Raw genomic sequence first — 22,436 nt, 5'->3', positions numbered from 1 at the left:
AGCGCTTCACTGGGCTTGATTCATTATTGGATGCACTTGACTCACTGGATGGACTTGACTCACTGGATGGACTTGACTCACTGGATGCACTTGACTCACTGGATGCACTTGACTCACTGGATGCACTTGACTCACTGGATGCACTTGATGCACTTGATGCACTTGACTCACTGGATGCACTTGACTCACTGGATGCACTTGACTCACTGGATTCTTTCGAGTCGGCTGGCACGCGCTCAAACTCCGGTTTTACTGGCGAACCCTCCGCTGTCTCTGGATTAGCAAACTCAACAGGACCAGTGTGGAATCCGGGCTCGAGGGATCCAACACGAAGAGTGGGTTTGGCGGAAATGGCATACTTGAAGGCCCCTCTGACGGTTATCAAGTGAGGATCAAACAGTTTAGCGAGATGAGTCTTTAGTGGCGTGCGGAAAGAGAGAGAGAAATCCGCCGCATACGAACCTCCCCGGCGCAGGGACAAGAGCAGTTCCTCGGGATCCTCCTCTCCTGCGGGGAGTTCAAAAGCCTCTCTGAATCGGGCGATAAAAACGGCATAAGAGGGGAACGAAATTCGACCTGGTTCCCAGAGCGCGTCTGCCCACTCCAGAGCCTTACCAGTGAGCAGTGAGCAGATGAAGGAAACACGGTCGTAATCCGAGGTGTAAAGCTGGGGCTGATGCTTCATATACAAGCTGCACTGCTGAAGAAATCCCTCACACGCCCCAGGTGAGCCATTAAACTTTTCAGGAAGGGACATACAGGGATAGCTAGATGCAGTACTCACACTGGGTTGCGATGGAACAGGTGCAGCGGGAGCTTGGGCTTGATTAGCGGCTGTGCTTGAGCTCTGCGGAGACAAGGATTGTGTTGAGCTTGCTAGTTCCTCGAGGAGAGATGTTAGTTTTGTCAGCTGTAACCTATGAGAGGCTAGCATGGAAGCTTGGGTCTTGATCACGGTGGATAGATGCTGAAAGACTGCTGGATCCTCGTTTGGCGAGGTCTTCTGTAACGTACGGAATGAGGCGGACGGATCCATGTGCAGCACTTTATTTAAACTTACACACAAGCAGACATAAACTCAAGCAGACAGTTCAACAAAGGGCAATCCGGTAACTCGTGGTCAAAACAGGCTTAGGTCGAGGCAGGCAGCACAGGTTCATAAACAGTCCAGAAAACAGACAAGGGTCAAGAGTCCAGGGAAACACGGAATACTAAAACAAGGAATGATGCTCAGAGATGTACGCTTACTTGTGTAACAAGACCTCGCACCGGACAGAGGGATCACTCAGGCTTAAATAAGGAACTCAATCACTCGTAATCAAACACAACTGAACATAATTAAACAACCAGTCCATGGTGAAACATAACATAGGAAGAGAGTGCCCTCCAGTGGCTCATGCGGGCACTCCAGCCGGTGATTGTCACACAGGGTTAAGATTTATGAATAATGTCCGAAATGGCTTGAACGGAGGGAAGTTCAAAACTTGAAAAAGTAGTAGTTGGGGATGGATAAGGGGTGTTAAAGTTGTCTCCAGAAGCTGCAGCTCCAGATGAAGTCAGGTGTTTATGGATGTCTGTGATTTTGGAAACAAAAAAGGACATAAGTTTATTGCAGAAGTCCTGGGATTGCATGTGGTAGGGAAGAGAATCGGGAGGTTTTGTAATGGAGGTGAGAAGGGAAAACAAGGTTTTAGAATTGTGATGATTAGACTGTATTAAATGAGAGTAGTAAGCAGATTTAGCTGAAGAGAGGGAATCCTTATAAAGATTAACATGATCCTGTACATATTATTGTGAATGGTGAGTCCAGTTCTATTAGCAAGGCGTTCCAGCTGACGGCCCTGAGATTTCAGAAGACGTAGGGCGGGAGTGAACCAGGGTGCTGAGCGGGTGAAAGAGACTGATCTGGATCTCATGGGAGCATGGGTGTCCAAGAGAGTGTGAAAATGTTTGTTGTAGTAAGAGACTATTTCATCAGGTGAACAGCAGGCAGATACACTTGGAAAATTATTGATATCAGATGCAAAGGTGACAATGTTAATGTCCTTGATATTCCGGAAGGAGATGGTGCGAGGGAGGGTCATTTTAGATATCGGAAGGGTGATGTTAAAAGTAATGAGCATGTGGTCAGAAAAGGCAACATAGTGAGTTTTACAAACAGAGGGGATAACACCAGAACAACAGACTAAATCCAATGTGTGCCCCCAACAATGAGTTGGAGAGTCAATATATAAACGCAGACCGAGGCTTTCCAGGCAAGATGAAAAGTCTCTGGAGAGCGGAGAACTGATATTATCCATATGAATATTAAAGTCATTTAGGATATGATGAGTGAAAAGCTGAGAGAAGTCATTCAGAAAATCTTTGTTATATTTTGGGGGACGGTAAACAGTGACCACAACTGTGGGAGAGGGTCCCGGCAACAATGAGGCAGAATACTCAAAGGATAAAAATAGAGGAGAAGCAGGAATCGGCAAAACTTTCAAGGTCTCGCGATGCAACAGTGCGAGACCTCCGCCACGCCCAGAAGCACGGGGCTGGCAATTGTAAACAAACCCCGGAGGGGCAGACTCGTTGAGAGGAATAAAATCGTTAGTCAGATGCCAGGTCTCAGTCAAACATAAAAAATCAAGATTATAATCCATAATGACATCTCTGATTAGCGGACCCTTGTTAGTAAGAAAGCGAATGTTCAGGAGACCAAAGTTGACGGTGGCAAAGCTACTTTTACAAGCAGAGTTAGCCACTTTAGGCAGGCTAGCCAGACTACTATGATTAGCTCCCCGGCAAGCGTTACGAGAGCGGCGGCGTGTGGTAGACCAAGTTGTATGGAAGAATAAGAGTTCTTATAAAAGCGCTTACCGCGCGATCCACGGTGGATGTATCTCCGGTTTGGCTGGAAGATGATGTCCGACGGAATGGAGCAACCAGGTGGAGACTGGAGGACATCGACATGGCGTCGGAGTTTCAGAAGCTCAGCAACAGAGTACTGGAACAGAGCGTCGACTTGCAGGTGGGCAGGAGACACCAGAAGCCAGCCAAGCACGAAGCAGAAAATTGACCGGAGAATCCATGTCATCCTGCACAGGAAAATGAGAGAGGCTGGGGGACCGGAGATCCTCAGGTAAGCAACAGCGGTGGAGATGTTAGGACGCAGTCGGGATCACAGAAGAGCGATAGTCCAGCAGTTACTGGTCATAAGCAGCAACCAATGTTGTACAGGCGATGTAATGTTTCAATTTGATAAGATTGAAACACTATCTGTCTGAAAATTCGCTGGTGTTGTCCGAATTTATGCCAAAGTTCTACCGGTAAGTAGCGGCGACAGTCACGCCAGCGTTCACTCGCCGTTCCTCCAATCATAAACCGATTTGTAAACCACAAACGAACAACTTTAAACTAAACAAAAAAAATGAATAAACGAGCTGTTTTTTAGCTGTTTTTTTCAATTCTCGTTATTCCATTCCAAATAGGAAATGAAATGATCAGATGATACACGGACCCCTCACAGACTTCTGTTTCGCTGACTGTGTAAAGAGTTTTGACCGATGCGTGTTAGCAATTGAAAAAAACAGATGAGAATAACAGTTTGGGCTAAGATTCATATCATGATGGTAACGCAGACTGTATAAAGATTTTTTAAAAGATTACTTAAATATTGAATGATTCTTGATAGCAATAAAAAAAGAAAAGAAAAGGTCGCCTTTATTTGTATAGCACTTTAATACAGACTGTTTCAAAGCAGCTTTACAGTGATAACTGGAAAATGAAAAAAAAGAGAGAATAAAACGTACTCGGTTACTAACGTAACCTCGGTTCTCTCTAGAGAGAGGAACGAGTACTGCGTTGTCGTAGCAACGCATTGGGGAAAATCCTTTTCCACGAGAATACTGAAGCAAAAAATTATCCTTAATTTTGTATCTATGTAAAACGCTTTGCCACAGCATACAGACCTAGGCGAGACAGCTCGCGCGCCTATTGGCTGCTGTGCGGCAAAAGCTTAAGCCAATCGAGCGAGCCCTTGAGTGACGTCACACCCAATGAGGGCGCTTCGCGCCCTCCCGCGTCACGTCCCGCCGAAACGGGCGTGGCTTAGGGCTATATATTTCGCTCACAGGCTTATGAACTCTGATTTTTAACAGCGAAACAACCAGAGCGCATACACGGCAGGAAACGCAGTACTCGTTCCTCTCTCTAGAGAGAACCGAGGTTACGTTAGTAACCGAGTACGTTCTCTTACGAGAGATACTCTCGTACTGCGTTGTCGTAGCAACGCATTGGGGAACACCCTGTAAGACGCCGTGTGTGCAGTGATCCGACACCATAGACCCAGAGCACTGAGCTGGGGTTCATATAGTACATAATCACCTGTAGGACTCACAGAGAATCCTGAAAGAGGTGGGCTCTAACCACCATCTCTCACAAAAATGACTGCCTTAGCAGATCAGTATAGAATTGACTGCGCTTAGCAGATCAGTACAGAATACACTGCGCATAGCAGATCAGTACGGAATTAACTGCGCTTAGCAGTTTCAGCATAAAAATGCCATAATAGACGACTGAAATGTCAGTCTAACAAATACGGTTATTTAAACCGATAATATCTTGGCCTGTAAGGCGGGTACCTCGAGGTTATAAAACCTGATAAATGTAGACGGTGAGGCCCAGCCTGCCGCCATACAAATATCCTGTAAGGCAATCCCACTCGACCAAGCCCACGAAGAAGCCATACTTCTCGTGGAGTGCGCCCTAACACCCAAAGGGCACTGAATGCCTTTGGATGCGTACGCTAGAGCTATAGCGTCCACTATCCATCTGGATAGGCTCTGTTTCGAAGTGGCCAGTCCCTTGAGACGCCCACTAAACGAAACGAAAAGCTGCTCTGTCTGCCTGAAAGCAGACGAGCGCGACACGTAAGCTCTCAATGCCCTCACCGGGCAGATTAAGTTTTCGTCCATATTATCCCCGATGACCGGAAGGGCAGACAGGGTAATAACCTGCGCCCTAAAGGGTGTGTTCAGGGATTTTGGAACATAACCATGCTTAGGTTTGAGCACGACTCTGGAGTCATTAAGCCCAAATTCCATGCACGACGCGCTCACTGAGAGCGCGTGTAAGTCCCCAACGCGCTTCACTGAAGCGAGAGCCAGGAGAAACACCGTCTTGAGCGACAAGTGTTTCATATCGATCTCCTGAAGAGGCTCGAAAGGAGGACCCTTCATGGCGTCCAGCACCGTGGAAAGGTCCCAAATGGGAACTGTGGGAGGTCTGGGTGGATTAAGTCTCCTAGCTCCTTTAAGGAACCGAATGACTAAATCGTTCCTTCCTATGGACTGGCCGTGTGCGGTTTCAGAAAAAGCCGCTATAGCCGCCACATATACCTTGAGTGTGGAAGGGGATCTCCCGCTATCCAACATCTCTTGTAAGAAGGACAAAACCTCTGTCACTCCGCAGTCTGGGGGTGACACGCCGCGAGACGTGCACCAGCCAGAAAAAACAGACCATTTAGACGCATAGAGCCGTCGTGTAGACGGAGCTCTAGCTTGTGTGATCGTGTTTAACACTCCCTGAGGGAGGTCAGCGGATACCCGTTGATGGCCCACACATGAAGGGACCATAGCTCCGGGCGAGGATGCCAAATCGAGCCACTCGCTTGAGAGAGTAGATCTCTCCTCAGAGGCACTGGCCACGGGGCGGTGCTGGCTAACTGCATCACAGCTGGGAACCAGGGTTGATTCGACCAGAGCGGCGCTACTAGCAGCACTGAGCATCCTTCCTCCCTGATCCTCTCCACCACCTGGGTCAGGAGGGAGACAGGGGGAAAAGCATATAGGGGGCGGCGTGGCCACTGATGAGCCAGCGCGTCCTTACTTTTCGAGAAAAATTCTAGACAGTGAGCGTTCTCTGGGGACGCAAAGAGGTCCACTTCTGCTCTGCCGAATTTCCTCCACAACAGTTTTACTGTGTGTGGGTGTAATGACCACTCTCCTGCCGGAACGCGGTTCCTGGACAGTACGTCTGGTCCAACGTTCAGGTGCCCCGGCACGTGCGCCGCCCTTAGTGAAAGGAGGTTGCAGCGCGCCCATATCAGGAGGCGTTTGGTCAGCCTGTATAATGACAGGGACCTGAGGCCGCCCTGGCGATTTATGTATGACACCACTGACATGTTGTCTGAACGTATCAGTACATGGCAGCCCATAATCAGGGGACGAAAGCGAGTGAGCGCATTGCACACTGCTAACATCTCGAGGCAGTTTATGTGGAAGAGCTTCTCTCGCTCTGACCAAAGGCCAAACAGCGGTCTGCCCTCGAGCAGCGCTCCCCATTGTGCGTTGGATGCGTCCGTAGACACCACCCTCAGACTCGAGGAAGTCCCTAGGCTTACACCTGACAGGTACCAGTCTTCTGACCTCCATGGTTTCAAAGCTGCAACGCAAGCTTGATTGACCTTGAGGCGAAGCCGACCGGAGGCCCATGCTTTGCATGGCACCCTCCCTTTGAGCCATATCTGCAGCGGGCGCATGCGCAGCAGACCCAGCTGCAGTACCGCAGATGCTGAGGCCATCAGACCTAGCATTTTCTGAAAGCTCTTCATAGGGAGAACAGCGCCGCAGCGAAATGAGCTGACTGTGCGCTGGATGCGCAGCGCGCTCTGTTGTGACAGCTGCGCTGTCATCGACAGCGAGTTCAGTTCCAGTCCCAGAAAAGAAATATTTTGACTGGGGGACAGCGAACTCTTTTCCCAGTTTACTGTGAGACCGAGACTCTCGAGGTGACTCAGCAGCAGGGCCCTGTGCGCCACTATCTCTGAATGAGATTGGGCTAGAACGAGCCAATCGTCCAAATAGTTCAGCACTCGAACACCCTGCAGTTTGAGGGGAGCGAGTGCTGCGTCCATGCACTTCGTAAATGTACGGGGTGCTAGAGACAAGCCGAACGGCAGGACTTGTATGGCAGGATACTGGTATGCCTGGCCCTCGAAGGCGAATCTCAAAAATCGCCTGTGACGTGACGCAATCTGTATTTGAAAATACGCGTCTTTTAGATCTACTGACACGAACCAGTCTCCTTGGCGAACGTGCGCGAGGATTTTTCTGGTCGTTAGCATTCTGAACTGGCGTTTCACAAGCGCTCTGTTCAGTTGCCTCAGATCTAGTATGGGTCTGAGACCCCCGTCTTTCTTGGGTACCAGGAAGTATCTGCTGTAAAGCCCCCCTTCGCTCTGAGCCTGAGATAAAGGTTCGATAGCCCTTTTCCTCAGAAGTTTCTGAATTTCGGCTCGAAGTAGATGTGCTACATTCGAATCTACCGAAGTCTCGACGCGCGCCGCGTGGCGGCGAGGGCGTCTGCGAAACTGTAGAGAATAGCCTTCTTTTATGATGTTTATCACCCATTTTGAAACCCCGGGAAGCTTTTCCCATGCATCTGCACGTGTAGCTAGGGGCTGAGTGAAAAGCGCGCTCTGATCGACTCGCGATACAGCGGCTTTCGTGAGCTGCGACATTTGTAATGTCTCGCTCGCAACATCTGAGGCCGGGGCCGCGCTTATGAAAGCGGGCAGAATGTCCGCGCTCGACCCCTCGACAGCCTTCAGGCGGGAGAGGGAGGGCTGGACGGGCTCCGTAGGAACCGTGATGCTTGTGTGGGAACGCGGGCACTGGGGACCGGGCACGTTTGCCACCTTTATAGCATCGCTCGCCGGAGCGGAGCGCCTGCACGCAGGTTTCGTTTTTACAGAAACCGTGCGATGAGCAGGAGGTAGCATTATTGGGCACTGGGTAGTGGGCACGTGTGCTACTTTTAACGCGCAATCGAACTGAGTCGATTTTATGTGCGCGGGCCCTGTGTGTGGGGCCGTGTTTGTGTGTAGGGATGTGCACATTACAGCGGGCAGATTTACTACACAAGAAACACCGTCGGCCGTGGCCGGGACACCAGAAAATGCACTCTTTAATGGATTTATCTGGGTAGCCGTGAAAACGGCTGTTGTGTGCAGGCAAGCGGCCAGTGAGACACACCTGTTGGCTGCAATGATCGCAGGTACAGTCGCTTCGCTTGGGACTGCACGAGCGGTGAGCTTCGGTGAGGGTCCGGCCGCAGCGGGACTTGAACACCGTGCTAGCACCTAGCAGTGCTAGGATGTCTTCGGGGGCTCTGGCTTCAACGCTACCTTCTGTCGCGGGCCACGCGGCGCGGGGCGGCGACCGGCAGAGCGAGAGCGCGGACTCGAGCTCTGGTTCTGGCGGCGTTGAGATGAGGAGCTGGGCGGCGGTCTCGGCTGTGAGCTCTGAGCGGGCGGTTTCGCACGGCCTGCTGCAGAGCTGGAGCGCTTCGGCAGGAAGTGCTTCATAGCCTGGGTCGCCTTCTGCACCTCCGCATACCTGTCGGTGAAGTCCTTCACCGAAGTCCCGAAGAGGCCAGCAGGGGAGAGCGGGGCGTCGAGGAACGCGGTCCGCTCTGCTTCTGGCATGTCTGAGAGCGTTAACCAGAGGTGCCTCTCAGACACGGTGATCGCCGCCATACTGCGTCCGATGGCTTGGGCTGCAGACTTCGAAGCGCGAAGAGCCAGGTCTGTAGCGCTTCTCAGGTCCGCCACGCAGATCGCCTCGGGTCCGTTCTCGTCCAGCTTGCGGAGGAGATCGGCCTGGAAGATCTGCAGCGTCGCCATGGAGTGCAGCGCTGACGCGGCCTGTCCGTTGGCGGCATAAGCGCGACGGAGCAGGGATGACGTCGTGCGGCAAGCCTTTGAAGGCAGCGCCATCTTAGCCCGCCGTCCAGCGGAGGGTGGGCATAAGTGGGCCGCGATAGGCTCTTCGACCGGCGGGAGGGAAAGGTAACCTCTGTTCTTAGCGTCGTCGACTTCGGAGAACGCTAGAGAAACAGATGACCTCGTCCTCGTAGAATACGGGGAAGTCCAAGCTCTCGCGACCTCCTCGTGAAGCTCAGGAAGGAAGGGGGCGGGCTTTGAGACAGGCGTCGACTTCTCCCCGGGCAGAAAATAGCCATCCAGCCGGTTTTTAGCGGGCTGCTCGGGCGAAACCCACTCAAGGCCAAGGCTCGCCGTGGCTTGAGTGAGAACGCGCATGAGCTCCGCCTCGATGCTCGCTCTCTTTCCTTTTGGCGTGGGGGCAGGGGGCGCGAGATCCGCAGAGCTCGCCCAATCCTCGCTGCCGGAAGCCAAAACCGAGCACGAGTCCTCGTCCCTCAGCATGGCGTCGATGTCGATGTCATCGATGTCGTCGACGGAAGCGGCGGCAATCTGCGGTCGCTGTCCGTCGGGTATCGACGCTGAGGAAGCCGGAGACACAGTTCGCGGGCGCGCCGGCGAACTTGGGTGGCTTGCCGGAGGTTCCGGGTTCCGCTGTGCACGGCGCTTTTTACGGCGCGGCACAACAGCGGAGAACACGGGCTCCTGGAACGACGCCAGGCGAGTCCGCAGAGTCGCCAGAGGCAGAAGTTCACAGTGATGGCAGCCGCCATCCGCAAGAGCGATAGCCGCGTGTTCCTCGCCCAGGCAGGAAGCGCAAATCACGTGGCGGTCCCCGTCGCTGAGCGTGGTCCGTTTGCACGAACCGCAAAGAGGCATCTTGAGAAAGACGCCGCTTGAGATACAACAGAGTAAAACAAGTGTGAGTCGCGCCGGCGACCTCACACACACTCAATACGTGAAAGGATATATAGGCGCCGGAACGCGCAGCTGGAAGGCGACGAAGGCGGCGGTGCCAGCAGCTTGTCGTGACTTCTCCCGCTGAGGTGCTCTCTCGACGGCGCAGCTTCTTCACTCGGATCAGCGATGAGTTGTCCTCGCTGAAGGATAAAAAATCAGAGTTCATAAGCCTGTGAGCGAAATATATAGCCCTAAGCCACGCCCGTTTCGGCGGGACGTGACGCGGGAGGGCGCGAAGCGCCCTCATTGGGTGTGACGTCACTCAAGGGCTCGCTCGATTGGCTTAAGCTTTTGCCGCACAGCAGCCAATAGGCGCGCGAGCTGTCTCGCCTAGGTCTGTATGCTGTGGCAAAGCGTTTTACATAGATACAAAATTAAGGATAATTTTTTGCTTCAGTATTCTCGTGGAAAAGGATTTTCCCCAATGCGTTGCTACGACAACGCAGTACGAGAGTATCTCTCGTAAGAGAACTGCTATTTTGACCAGAATCTTTTGCAAAGGCTTCTAACGTTAAATTATGTATTTTCTGCTTTGTCACCAATAGTACAACACTTCATTTTCATTTTCACAATCATTTTTTAACCTGACACCATTTACACTCAAGACAGGAAATATACCCACCGACCAGCAAATGGAATTAACACCCCCCCTCACACACACACACACACACACACTTACACACCACACACACATCCCCACCCACTCCCCGCAACTCAAGCAACTATATAGCAGTGAAATCTTACAAGCCAACTAGGAAGTAGGACCTGAAGGAAATTTCGATACATTTTGTTTCCAATGGTGACAATGAAGATTGGGAGATTGGGAGTTATTATTTTCCTCTGTAAGGTAGGATTTTATCCAGGACACGTTCCAAAACCATTGAATGTTTTTATTAGTGTCTGATAGTGCTCATCATGTTCGGAGAATATATATACAGTATATATACTATATCTTTATTTCTTGAGAAGCTGATTTTATTTGACATTATAAATGCAGTTTATTTAATATGTTTACTGAAGTTTAGAGCTAGTATTAAAAAACTAAACTTCTTAACATCCACCAAAAATCAATACCAAAGGTTTAAGAGAGAAAAATAAAATGTCATCTGCATTGTTGGTTCCGCCACTGTTATTTTTAAATTATAAATCACCTTTATTTTGCAGGGGTTGATTTTATCAAAACTAAAAGGCTTCTGCCTTTTCCTTTTGTTATATGGATTCATGGAAGTGTTTTTAAGACATGTGATCGTGGTGCTTTATTTACAAATATCTGCAGTTTCTGCACCAATAATGAGCAACTTTACATTTTACATATGAAACATCTAATTAATATAAATTTTGTTAGAAAGTTTTCTTACTGTGCGTTCACACCGGACGCGAATAGCGCGTCAAATTCGCGCCTGCCGCGTCTAGTTTGAGCTTGAACATATTGAATGCATTCGCGCGTCCAAAGCGAAATACACGCGCGTAAAAAGCAAGCGTTTGGAGCGAAATTGACGCGCGTCCGAGGCGAAATCCGCTTTTGAGAAATACTGATATACTGTAGCCTTCATTCACTGAAAAAAGCAGTTTAATTTATTTTCTAGCAAATTTACATCACTACATGCCACTCCTTTAGGCGACCCCGCCTCCACCTCCACCTCCACCACCTCCACCGCCCCCCTAAAAAGAGAACAAATGTGCAGGATTTGCGCAACTCAAGCAATTAAACAGCTGCACAATCTTAAAAACCAACAGGGAAAGAATTACCTAAAGGACCTTTTTAAGACATTTTGTTTCAAACTGAGGCAATGAAGATTGTGCGATTGGGAATTATTATTTTCCTCTGTAAGGTAGGATTTTATACAGGGCACTTTTCAAAAACTTTGGATCTCTTTAGTGTTTGATTGTGTTCATCATGTTCAGATAATTTATTTATTTATTGAGAATCTGATTCTATTTGACATTATAAATTTGTGTTTTTTAAGAGGTTTAATGAAGTTGAGAGCTAGTAGTTGAATGCATTTTGAGCCAAAGCAATGATAAATGATCCGCAGTTTAGCTCACATCATGGACTGCTGTTGTGCTGGAAATACCTTCAGTTGTAAGTGTAAATGTGCTATATAAAGAGATTTAATATGCTTCGAATTAGGTCTTTGTGTGTGGATTTGCGGAGGAGTCTCCATGTTCTCCAGGCTTTGAGTCGGAGTTGCTGGTTTTTAAAGTGCACAGAGATTACCTTCACCAAGGAAAAAGACTAGGAAGAGGTAAGCGGATCTCTTTATAAAAAACACTGAAGCAACTGAAAAGAGTCAAATATTTTTAGTAGACTACATCACCCGTGCCTCAACAGGGCAGGCCATTGCTCCTCAAATGCTTCTTATTCTGGAAGCAATTTACCTGCCCATATTTTGTTAGAATTTCCAGCGACATAGATAGTGTTTTCATAGTGTTCTCATAGTGTTCTCATTTTCTCACAGTTTTTTCATGGTGTCTCTGTGAGCACACACATGAAACAAGTGTAATTGGGCTGGAGAATCTGTAATGCTTGTGAGCCGATCTTCAGCGCTCAGCAGCACCCATGAGGGAGCAGAGAAGCAGAGAAGTAGTCCTGACTCCCCCAAGAAGTGCTGGGGTCACCGCCCTCACTCGATTAAGCATTTGCTCCCTCTTAAGTGCATAGACCTGAGGCTGATAACTAAAGGCTGTGTTACACTTTCCACATGCGCGAGTGCAGGAGGGTCCGCGTGATGTAAAAATCTTCTCTCAAGGTAAGGGCTAAGATGTTTGGCAGAGGATCAGCAGGGCAGAAGTGGATCTAATCGCTTTGAGCAAGACATCCCAGTGTCCCCCTTGTTCCCTCTGCTCCTCCATTGCCTCTGGGTATAGATACTGTACTGTGGCTCATGCATGGCCAATGGCCAATCTTTCTGTCAGTCATTTTGAAAGTGCAGGAGAATAGAGAGCATCTTCTGCTGGTGGCTCTTTTTTGGTTCAGATAGGGTTCTCAGATCTGGGAAGACCTTCGTTGGGAGATTCCAATCAGAGCTGATATACTCTCTCGGGCTCGGGGTCTGTCTGATGAAATGTGTTGGAGATCACAAAGACCATTTTGAATGTAAGATCCCCCTCTACTAAGAATTTACATTTTTGGGTGAACTAAACCTTTAAGAGGTTCTGCAAAGAAGAATGGGAGAAACTGGCCGAACATAGGTGTGCCAAGCTTGTAACATCATACTCAAAAAGACTTGAGGCTGTAATTGGTGCCAAAGGTGCATCAACAAAGTATCGAGCAAAGGCTGTGAATACTTGTGTACATGTGATTTTTTATTTATTTTATTTTTCTTATAAATTTGCACAGATGTCAAACAAACTTCTTTGATGATGTCATTATAGGGTATTGTTTGTAGAATTTTGAGGAAAATAATGAATTTAATAAATTTTGGAATAAGGCTGTAACATAACAAAATGTGGAAAAGTGAAGCGCTGTGAATACTTTCCAGATGCACTGTACCTTCATCTCCATGAGGAGAACATGCTGGAAGGAACACCGTTCTGAAATGTGGGTGATGCTCAAACCACTCTTGCACCTGTGCTGAATGGTGAAAATGGAAACTGTCCCAAACAACTAAAATATTTCGCTTAATTTGCTCCTGATCACCCTGAGGAAAGTGGATTTCATGTGAAGCTTTCTGTGTTGAGCGTCCCCAAGACAGAGTTGTGTGCCACAGCAGCAGTGGATTGCAGCAGTTGTTGTCCAGGGACATTGACTGTGCCTTTTATTGGGATGGGCTCTCTCTCCAGCTTCTCTCAAGGAAAGACCATATTATAAATGATAATTTATGACATGGTAAATTAGGGTGGCTCTGATTTAATTTGAAGCCCGTCTGTACCCTATCCTTCTCTCGTCCCTCGCCATCCATTGCCTTCCACTCTGAACACAGAAATGTGTCAAATCGATTAAGACCTTTTTAAATAATTATAAGTAAATAATACATGAAAAGATTAGCATGTAACCTTAAAACTCAGGGAACCAGGTTTACACGTGATACAATGTTTTATATAACCAGTTAAATCTCTTTTTCTGACAGTAATTTTTAATGCATGCGATGGAAGAACAAGAACGATCTTCCAGTCCGCTGACGAAGAGTTTGATGTGAACACGGATGGGACTGTAACTCTGAAGAGACAAGTGACTCTTCATGAAGGCCACAAGGTGTTTTCTGTGGACGCTTGGGACTCCAGTGGAAAGAAGCACACGGTATCTGTCAGAGTCGAGCATGTCCATCATCATCATCATCATGAGGACCATCACATGGACACGGTCATGAACATCTCCTCTCCGCAGGTACAAACAAGTTCCTTCCAGAAACTGCTGTCAGTACAGTACAAGCCTGACCTCTATTGGACACTTCAGTTTTTATGTGTGGTTTATGTTACTGTAAATGGACAATTCAATTTCTCTACATGTTTTGGACTAATTATTGGAGGCCTGTGTTAGATTACAGATTAATTAAATTGAAGAGGTCTCGAATCACCATAAATTGGTTTATAAGGGACCCAACAATTTTACCCTCCCCATATATTAATACTGTTACTGATTTGAATAATACATTTAGTAGCTGTAGTAACAATTATCTAACTGTTATCTAACTAATTATTTAACTGTAAACAAAAATGTTTTGTTGCTCAGTTTCTTTTACTAACTTTTTCAGATTGAATCTCCCTCTGACGATCTGGTTCTGACGTTTCCAAAGTCTTCAACGGGTCTGAAGAGAGCAAAGAGAGGTTGGGCTATTCCTCCAGTCAATGTACTTGAGGATAGCAGAGGTCCTTTCCCAGTCTTACTGGTCCAGGTGAGTGAAAATCATGAAGGGAATGTTCAAAATTAGATGGTCGAGAAAGAGGTTTGTCTGTTATTGACTTTGTTCTCCTATTGCTTTCTGTATTTAGATAAAGTCGGACTATTCTAAGGAAGCTCAGATGCAATTCACGATCACCGGTGAAGGAGCGGATCAGGACCCTAAGGGGACTTTTACTATAGAAATATTATCAGGGAATCTGTTTGTGACTCGGCCTCTCGACAGAGAAAAAAAAGCTTCATACAGAGTAAGGCTACGTTCACACTTAGCGTCTTTTTTGACAAAAAAAAGTTAACAACGGCGTTTTTTTAGCAAAAAAAAAAACCGCTGCGCGTTTGGTTACAAATAGCAGCCGAGCGCGTCTTTTGTTGCTATAACAACAGCTGCAACAGTAGTGTGCCCACACAGCCTCTTTGTGATGTATGTTATGATAGAGTTGTGTACTCATATCAAACAGCTCCTTGTGCTCCGAAACAAGGACGATTAGTTTTTCTACCGGCACCGTGTCCATTTTTCTTGTTGTTATGGAAACGACAGGTCTCGCTACTCGCTTGTCATTGGTCAGCTGTCAAAAAGGCGCTTGACGTAGGGCGTTCTTTTCAGAAAAGTTAAACTTTTTTCAACTTTAAAAGACGCTCTGAGCTGCAGAAAAAGACGCCGGCGGTGGCGTTTAAAAAAGCGCTCAGGACTTTTTTGGAAAAACGGTTTACTCCATAGGGTTCTAATGTAGAACAGACGCTGGCAGTTTGAAAAAAGACGCTAAGTGTGAACATAGCCTTAGTTGATTTTTTATATTCTCTAACTTTATTTCATAGTGTATTTCAGAGTTGTATTTTCTGATCATTCTTAATTATATGAAACCTGTCACCAGTTAATCAGATAAAACATTTTTCTTTACATTTGTTTACTGAGTTTAAAATATATATATATTTGTTTTATTTGTATATCTACTAAAAATTAAGTCTGTTTTCTTCAACTACACTTGCATATTGACATATCAAAGCTAACAGACAATGGACTAAAATATACCATTCTTAATTTAATTGTGTTTTCAAACAACCTCAGATATTTGCCTCTTAACATGCCCATATTTCTTCTCTCTTTAGCTTATAGCTCATGCGACTGGAGTTGGTGTGGATATCAAGGAAGGTCCAATGGAAATTATTGTAAATGTACTGGACCAAAATGATAATAAGCCTGTTTTTACACAAAATCCATTCAGTGGAAATGTTTCTGAAGCTTCTGAGATTGGTAGGTGTATGATGCAAATTCTCAATTAAATGTTTCGCAGTTTTTTTTATTTTTCAAATGCCTCTTCAGTTTTACCATCGAATCAGTCTTTATTCTTCTCTCACTGAAGGTCATGAGTTTATGATAGTCACAGCCACTGATGCAGATGATCCACTGACTAACAATGGTATTGTCAGTTATTCAATCGTCAAGCAAGATCCAGAATTGCCAAAACCAAACCTGTTTACAATCAACTCTGTTACCGGAGGAATTCGTGTGAATGCTTTAGGCTTGGACAGAGAGGTGAGAAATGATGAATGGATCTCACATTGTTGTATATTTTTAAGTAAACAAAGTCCCCTGAAAATATCTTCTCTTTCAGACATTTCCCAGATATACTGTGTTAATTACGGCTACTGACATTAATGGAAATGGTTATGCAACCACTGGCACAGCTGTTATTACTGTGACTGACAGCAATGATAACGCTCCTCAGTTTGAGCAAACCACGGTAATATTAATAAATTCAGAATGTTATATAATAAGCATTTTAACTTTAATACTTATTTACACCATACATCTCTTTGTTTTAGCACACTGTATCTGTCCCAGAGAATAAAGTAGGAGCTGAAGTGGCCAGACTCACAGTTACTGATGGAGATGAACCTGGATCTCCTGCCTGGACAACCAAATATAAGATTATTGGCGGTGACAAGAGTGGGTTTTTCACTGTCAGTACTGGACCCAGCCAGCTAGAGGGCATCATCACCACTGTAAAGGTACTGTGTGTTGCTCATGTGTTTCCACAGGCAATTCGTTGTGATCATGTTCCTTCAGTAAAATATGCTTTCTTTTCCATTCAGCCCCTGGACTTTGAGAAGAACAAGCAATTCATTCTGTCTGTGATTGTTGAGAACGATGATCCATTTGTCGGTTCTTTGGCCACTTCCACTGCCACAGTCACGGTGAATGTAGAAGATGTGAACGAGCCTCCGGAGTTTAATCCAAAGGAGAAGATTATTAACAAACCTGAAGATTCACCAGTTGATAGTGAATTGGTTACTTATAAAGCCACTGATCCAGACACTGCAAAAGCACAGAAGATAACGTAAGAAACGTTGCAAATCATTTTCCCCTCTCAGACAATCACCCCACCAAAATGACTGATTTCTCTAGAGATTCAGGTCTTGTAGAACAATAAAAATCACAGTCTTCCATTTTTTTTTTTTTTTTTTGCCTCACTAGCAATATTAACCACTGAGAACCACCTTAGCAACTGTCTAGCTATTAAGGCCTATATCCCTTCCAGTGGTGGGCCGTCAGGGCCAGCAAGGCCTTCTCTGCTGGCCTAAACATTATCAGAATCACTGACTTGAACTTTAATATATATTTTTTATGAATGAGTATTAAATTATTCCCAATAGTCCATTCTCGTAATTTCATAGCTTTTCTCTTGGTTGCGCTGCTTCCAGTAGTGTATATTTATTTTAGCGCTTTTATCCAATCATATCTTAGCCATCATGTGTTGCCAGGGTCAAATATATCTGCCTCGAGGCCTTCAGAATCGATAGTGCGGGCGCCTGTAGCATAAAATGAATGCTTCAACCAATCAGATAATCAGTCAGATTTAATCAGCCAATCAGATTTCGAGTTGACTGCACCGGGGCCATCTAGCAGGCATACAATAAGATAAGCATTTTCACGCCCTTTGATTGGATGGTCAGAGCGTGTACTATTATTACTGGTAGTCAGAGCTAGCTAACCGCATCAGTAGCGAACTGTGTAAACTAAAATATATTCCTGTAGATTTAATAGTTTTTCAACCCACAAATTAATGTTTATTTCCTTCCTCGACCACCAGCAGGTTCAAACCTACCGGAAAAAATCCCTTATTCAGCTTACGCAGAGTCACGGATCTCTATCGATCTGTCCGAGTAAAAACAAAACTGACTGCAATGTATTCCCAGGACTGATTTTGAAGGCAAAAGTCCCGCTGATCTCATTGATATCGTTCAAAAATCTGTGTGAGAGCTTGTGTCGGCTGTAACGTTACACATCGTCATGTTTTGCGGTGTTTTCCCGGTTTACTGCTTCTGTCGAGCAGACACTCTCAGCACTAAAGCCAATTAAAACTTGTGCCAGAAATACGACGGGACAGACTGGACTTTCAGCACATTAGCCTCGATGGTGATAAAAGGACTGAAACACACAGACAACCTGTACAACCAAGTAATTTAAGTATTTTTGAGCAAAGAAATTAGGATGGATTTTGTGTAAAAAATATCCAATAGTTTTGGTGAGTATAATGCATTTTTAGCCCCCGTTTTTGTCCGTGCATAATATTTTCTTCCTAATTTTTCTTGTAAATTTATGATCGAAGCAATTTCTTTTTTCAAACATTAATACTATTGTAACCACTGAAGGATAAGACAAGGGAGGATCCGTTTCTGAATTTATAATCGGAACGCAAGAACCTCTGTACACTAACACAAAAGCCGAACTCACTCGCTCATTTCTCTCTACCCGGCCTTTCCCGAACTCACTGCATTAACCCTGTAACTGCCGGAGCAAAATAAAAACAGGAATTTCACTGTTTTTCGTTATTAATTCAGGTTGGACATCACTGAAGCCCTAGGTGTGAAATGCACGGCCCGCCACTGATCCCTTCCAATGTCAAATCTTCAAATGCAGAATTCAAATCATAGCATGCCTGTATATCATTTGAACTTCAAAAGATATTAAACTAGCAGGCAAGACTTAAGTTGGTCTTGCTGAACATTTCTAGTTTTAACCTGTATGTTTGGTTCCTTCCAGGTATAAAATTGGCAGTGATCCTGCCGGCTGGCTGAGTGTAAATCCAGACACTGGAGTTATTAAAGTCAAGAGCCTCATGGATAGAGAATCTCCCTTAGTCAAAGATGGCAAATACAGAGCTATCATTTTGGCCTTGGATAATGATGGTAATTTGTGTTTCTTTTTGAAGAGAATAATTCCTGCTGGCCTTTTTCTGATGTCTGTGCTTGTGTGCAGCTGATGCTCCAGCTACTGGCACAGGAACCCTGATAATTGAATTGGAGGATGTAAATGACAACGCTCCTTTCATCAATGAAAGGAATATAAAATTGTGCAATCGTGGTTCAGGCCCAGTGCTTCTCTCTATAACGGACAAAGATGGACCTAGTTTCGGTGGTCCCTTCAACGTTGTTCCCATCGGAGAATCCAGTAAAAATTGGTCCACCGTGATGAATGCCACATGTGAGCAATTACTAATGTTTTAAAGGGATATTAATCTTATTTTTCACGTTACACATTTAAATATCTGGCTGTCTTGGTATACATGTCTAACTATTATAATGTTCCCATTTTAGCAACCGGTGTCTTTCTGACACTTAAGTTTGCATTGGAACAGGGTGACTACAATGTTGTCCTGAAAGCTAGTGATCGGGAGGGCTTGGATCAGGAAAGCACCGTTCAAGCATCTGTGTGTGACTGCGAAGGAGAATCATTGCAATGTAGTCACCGTGACAACGCCTCTTGCCTAGCGAGCAATACATTCTTTCTATTGCTAGCATCGCTCACGTTGTATTTGTCATCTTAACATTGCTGTAATCATTGTTAGGATAATGTACAGCCAGATGGTTTCTTATATTTACATTTTTAAATTGTTTTTGAACTATTTTCACAATTTGTTTTCACATTATAACATTTTTACTAATCGCACAACAGATGCACAAACATTTCATAATATTTTCTGTTGACATATTACAAGATCCAAAATCTCAATGTAACTTTTTAACTCTTTACTTACCTTTCTTATAAAGTAATTGCCTTTCATAATTTCATGAACATTAAACTTTCTCATTTGCATCTGATGTTGTTCATTTTAATACATCTGACCATCAATTAATCCAACAGATTGAATATTTAATCATACAATGTTTAATCAGTGATTTGTTTAACCAATTATGGACTTGCCATATGGGTTGCCAGCCAATTGCAGCTGTAGGGAACTTTTTCCTTCGTCAAAGCAGAGACCAGGAGGAGTTGGGATATCTTTCAAGCAGAAGTTTTTCTTTATTGAGGACTTCGCTTGTGCGTTGCTGTAGTCATCCAATGATCTGAACTGTAACAGTATACATTGCAATTTATATACATTTAGGCGCAAGGATTTACATTGTGATGAGAAATGAAGTATTACAGGTTTTGCAACCTGCCCTAGATCCAATTAGCCTAACTATTCAAACGCTGAGACGCGAGAACAGGTCTGGCAGGATTCTCTTGCTGGAACAGGAGCTCCAAGAGCCAGTTTTCAGTAATCTAACAAGTACAGAAAACAGGACTGACCGGACTCTCTTGCTGGAAGTTTTGCAGCTGATCTAAACATTTAGTCTCTTCACTTTTGCAGTTTCCTAAATTAAACATTTAATAAATTTGTAATCCTACACAGCACTTAAATTGACCCAATTGTAATTCAATTGTTATTATTTTTACTGTGAATAGAGAATACAGGACACGAATGTATTATTTAATCAAACTTAAAAAGATGTCAGAAATCACCAGAAGTTCACAGAGGGTTCAAGGGAACTCGAGCTGTGTTTGAGACGCGGTGGGAATGCCCTGCGTGATTGTGTCGCGAATCACTTGTATAATCAGTCCAATGGAAAGACGATACGTCACCAGCGAACAGGAAGCTATAAAGCACCCCTGAAAACAAACTGCGTTAGCTTCTGTGCCTTCAGCAAGCGATCTGCGTTTTCTGTCCTTGTCATATTTACTGTTGTCTGTCAAGTTGCAATATATATATATATATATATAATGGCAAAAGAGAGCAAGCAAGCGTTGTGTTGTTCCCTGCCCACGTTGTATCACGGGTAGGGACACACATCAGCTTGTGTTGCTTGTTTGGGAGTGGAGCATGTTAACATTCAGTTCTCGAGGGGGCTGACTGTGAGCATTGTGAGAAGCTGTCCGTGAGGACGCTCCGCTCCTGCCGGGCGTTCTTCGAGGAGGACGGTTCGGTTCGCGTTCCCCGAGGTGCGGGTCCCGCTGTTGCCGAGGCGCGGCGGCGACTCGCATCGTGGGGTTCGCAAACGGATCTGACAGCAGGGGTTGAGATGGGCGCCGCCCTATCTCAGCTTTCACCTGCCAGATCCTGTGCCTTTTCTCAGGGAGAAGCACGCTCTCCGGTTTCTCCTCCCCGCGATGAGGCACTCATGCTGTGATCTCCAGTTCCGAGGAATTGGTATCGTTAGTTAGCTCCGCTTGGACTGGATGCGATGTATTAGGTGTGGTTGAGGCTACACCTGTACGCATTTCCCGATATCTTTGCTCCCGGGAGTTCTGGAGAGGGTTTGCCAGGTAGGGGCTCGTCTATTATTAGTAGCCCCATTCTGGCCGGCCCGAGAGTGTTTCTCAGACCTACTGTCCCTTCTAGACGGCTCTCCCTTGGAGATTCCGATCAGGAGGGACTTAGCGTCCCAATCAGGGATACAATATTTCACCCTCTTCCGGAGTTATGGATACTGTGGGCTCGGCCTCTGAGGGGGCCCAGCTCATAGATTCAGGTCTCTCGACCGAGGTCGTGGAGACCATACTCCAGTCTAGAGCTCCCTCCACGAGAAGACTGAATATGCATTGAAATGGAAACTGTTCTCTGCCTGGTGCGGAGAACACCTTCTGAATCTTGTTATCTGCCTTATGGTACAGTACTTGATTTCTGCAACGAATGTTTCTTTGCTGCGTTATCTCTGAGGAGAGATCTGTATGTCGTCTTCTGCGTGGTACATGAGGCTGAGGCCTGCACGTACTTGGATTTGCACCTGGTATGGTGATAGTCTTTCTTCACCCCAGGCCGGGTTGTATTCCTAGGTCTAAATTTGTGCTGCAGGCCTTCTGTCCTCCACCTTAATACCCCAGATCAGGAAAAACGTAATCTGTTATGCCCTGTCCGGGCTTTGGATGCTTATGTTCACAGAGCTGCCCTGTGGCGTATATAAGAGCAATTATTTGTCTGCTTCGGGTTACCTAAGATAGGTTGCCCTGCATCTAGATCATGAGCAAGTGAGTAGTTGAGGCTATCTCACTTGCTTATGAAGCGGCCGGACAGCCGTCACCTTTGGCTGTCCGGGCCCATTTTACCAGAAGTATGGCTGCCCCTAAGGCTTTATTATTGGGGGTTTCCCTCTAAGACATCTGTGATGCAGCAGGCTGGTCCTCACCGCATACATTTGTTAGATTTTATGCTTGCTTCTTAGTAAGCACATTGACTTCACACAGAACAGGCCTTATGGTGCCATCAGTGCCTTGGCCTTATGGACCTGCAACAACACCATGGCGTGTATGGCAGAGGTGGCTTCCCCATAGCCCTGGTAAGCCTTGCAGGTTAAATCCGACGAGTACTTACAGGCCCGGGTGTATAGTTGCATAGCCCTTACCCACCCTGCCATCAAGGGTGGTGAGGGTGAGGAACCACCAAGACGGTTTCGGGCAGTAAAAGGTTACTGTCCATGACCTAGTGAGCTCCTCATGCACCTCCGGAAAGAAAAGTACCGGGGTGGGACACTGAGAACCAGCACGAGTCACCCGAGAAACCAATCGTGCAGCCTCGAGGCTTGGGACACGGTGGTGGGTTCCACTTGAGCCCGAACCTCTCAGCGACCCGGGAAAGCATAGCCATCATCTTTGGATCTGACTTGGGC

General features: G+C 46.1%; 1 protein-coding gene across 5 annotated transcripts in view; it reads left to right on the top strand.

Annotated features, from left to right (window-relative positions):
- Positions 1 to 19,603, top strand: part of LOC306994410 (B-cadherin-like) — a 49,171-nt gene extending 29,568 nt beyond the window's left edge. For 3 of the 5 annotated variants that reach the window (XM_079604893.1, XM_079604890.1, XM_079604894.1), the window contains 12 exons: positions 11,799 to 11,913; positions 13,738 to 13,994; positions 14,362 to 14,502; positions 14,600 to 14,755; positions 15,615 to 15,759; positions 15,869 to 16,041; positions 16,121 to 16,249; positions 16,332 to 16,517; positions 16,602 to 16,846; positions 18,553 to 18,698; positions 18,769 to 18,993; positions 19,107 to 19,603. In XM_079604893.1, coding sequence (XP_079461019.1) covers positions 13,962 to 13,994; positions 14,362 to 14,502; positions 14,600 to 14,755; positions 15,615 to 15,759; positions 15,869 to 16,041; positions 16,121 to 16,249; positions 16,332 to 16,517; positions 16,602 to 16,846; positions 18,553 to 18,698; positions 18,769 to 18,993; positions 19,107 to 19,336 — 1,809 coding nt within the window. In that variant the 5' untranslated portion in view covers positions 11,799 to 11,913; positions 13,738 to 13,961 and the 3' untranslated portion in view covers positions 19,337 to 19,603. Of the gene's footprint in view, positions 1 to 10,308; positions 10,515 to 11,357; positions 11,500 to 11,798; positions 11,914 to 13,737; positions 13,995 to 14,361; positions 14,503 to 14,599; positions 14,756 to 15,614; positions 15,760 to 15,868; positions 16,042 to 16,120; positions 16,250 to 16,331; positions 16,518 to 16,601; positions 16,847 to 18,552; positions 18,699 to 18,768; positions 18,994 to 19,106 lie in introns of those variants that run through there. The other 2 variants (XM_079604891.1, XM_079604892.1) reach the window with 2 other exon arrangements.
- The last annotated feature ends 2,833 nt before the right edge of the window (positions 19,604 to 22,436 follow it).

Source organism: Phoxinus phoxinus (assembly GCF_949152265.1).
Source record: "Phoxinus phoxinus genome assembly, chromosome: 2".
NCBI classification, from domain to species: domain Eukaryota; kingdom Metazoa; phylum Chordata; class Actinopteri; order Cypriniformes; family Leuciscidae; genus Phoxinus; species Phoxinus phoxinus.
This window is presented reverse-complemented; position numbering and strand designations above follow the sequence as displayed.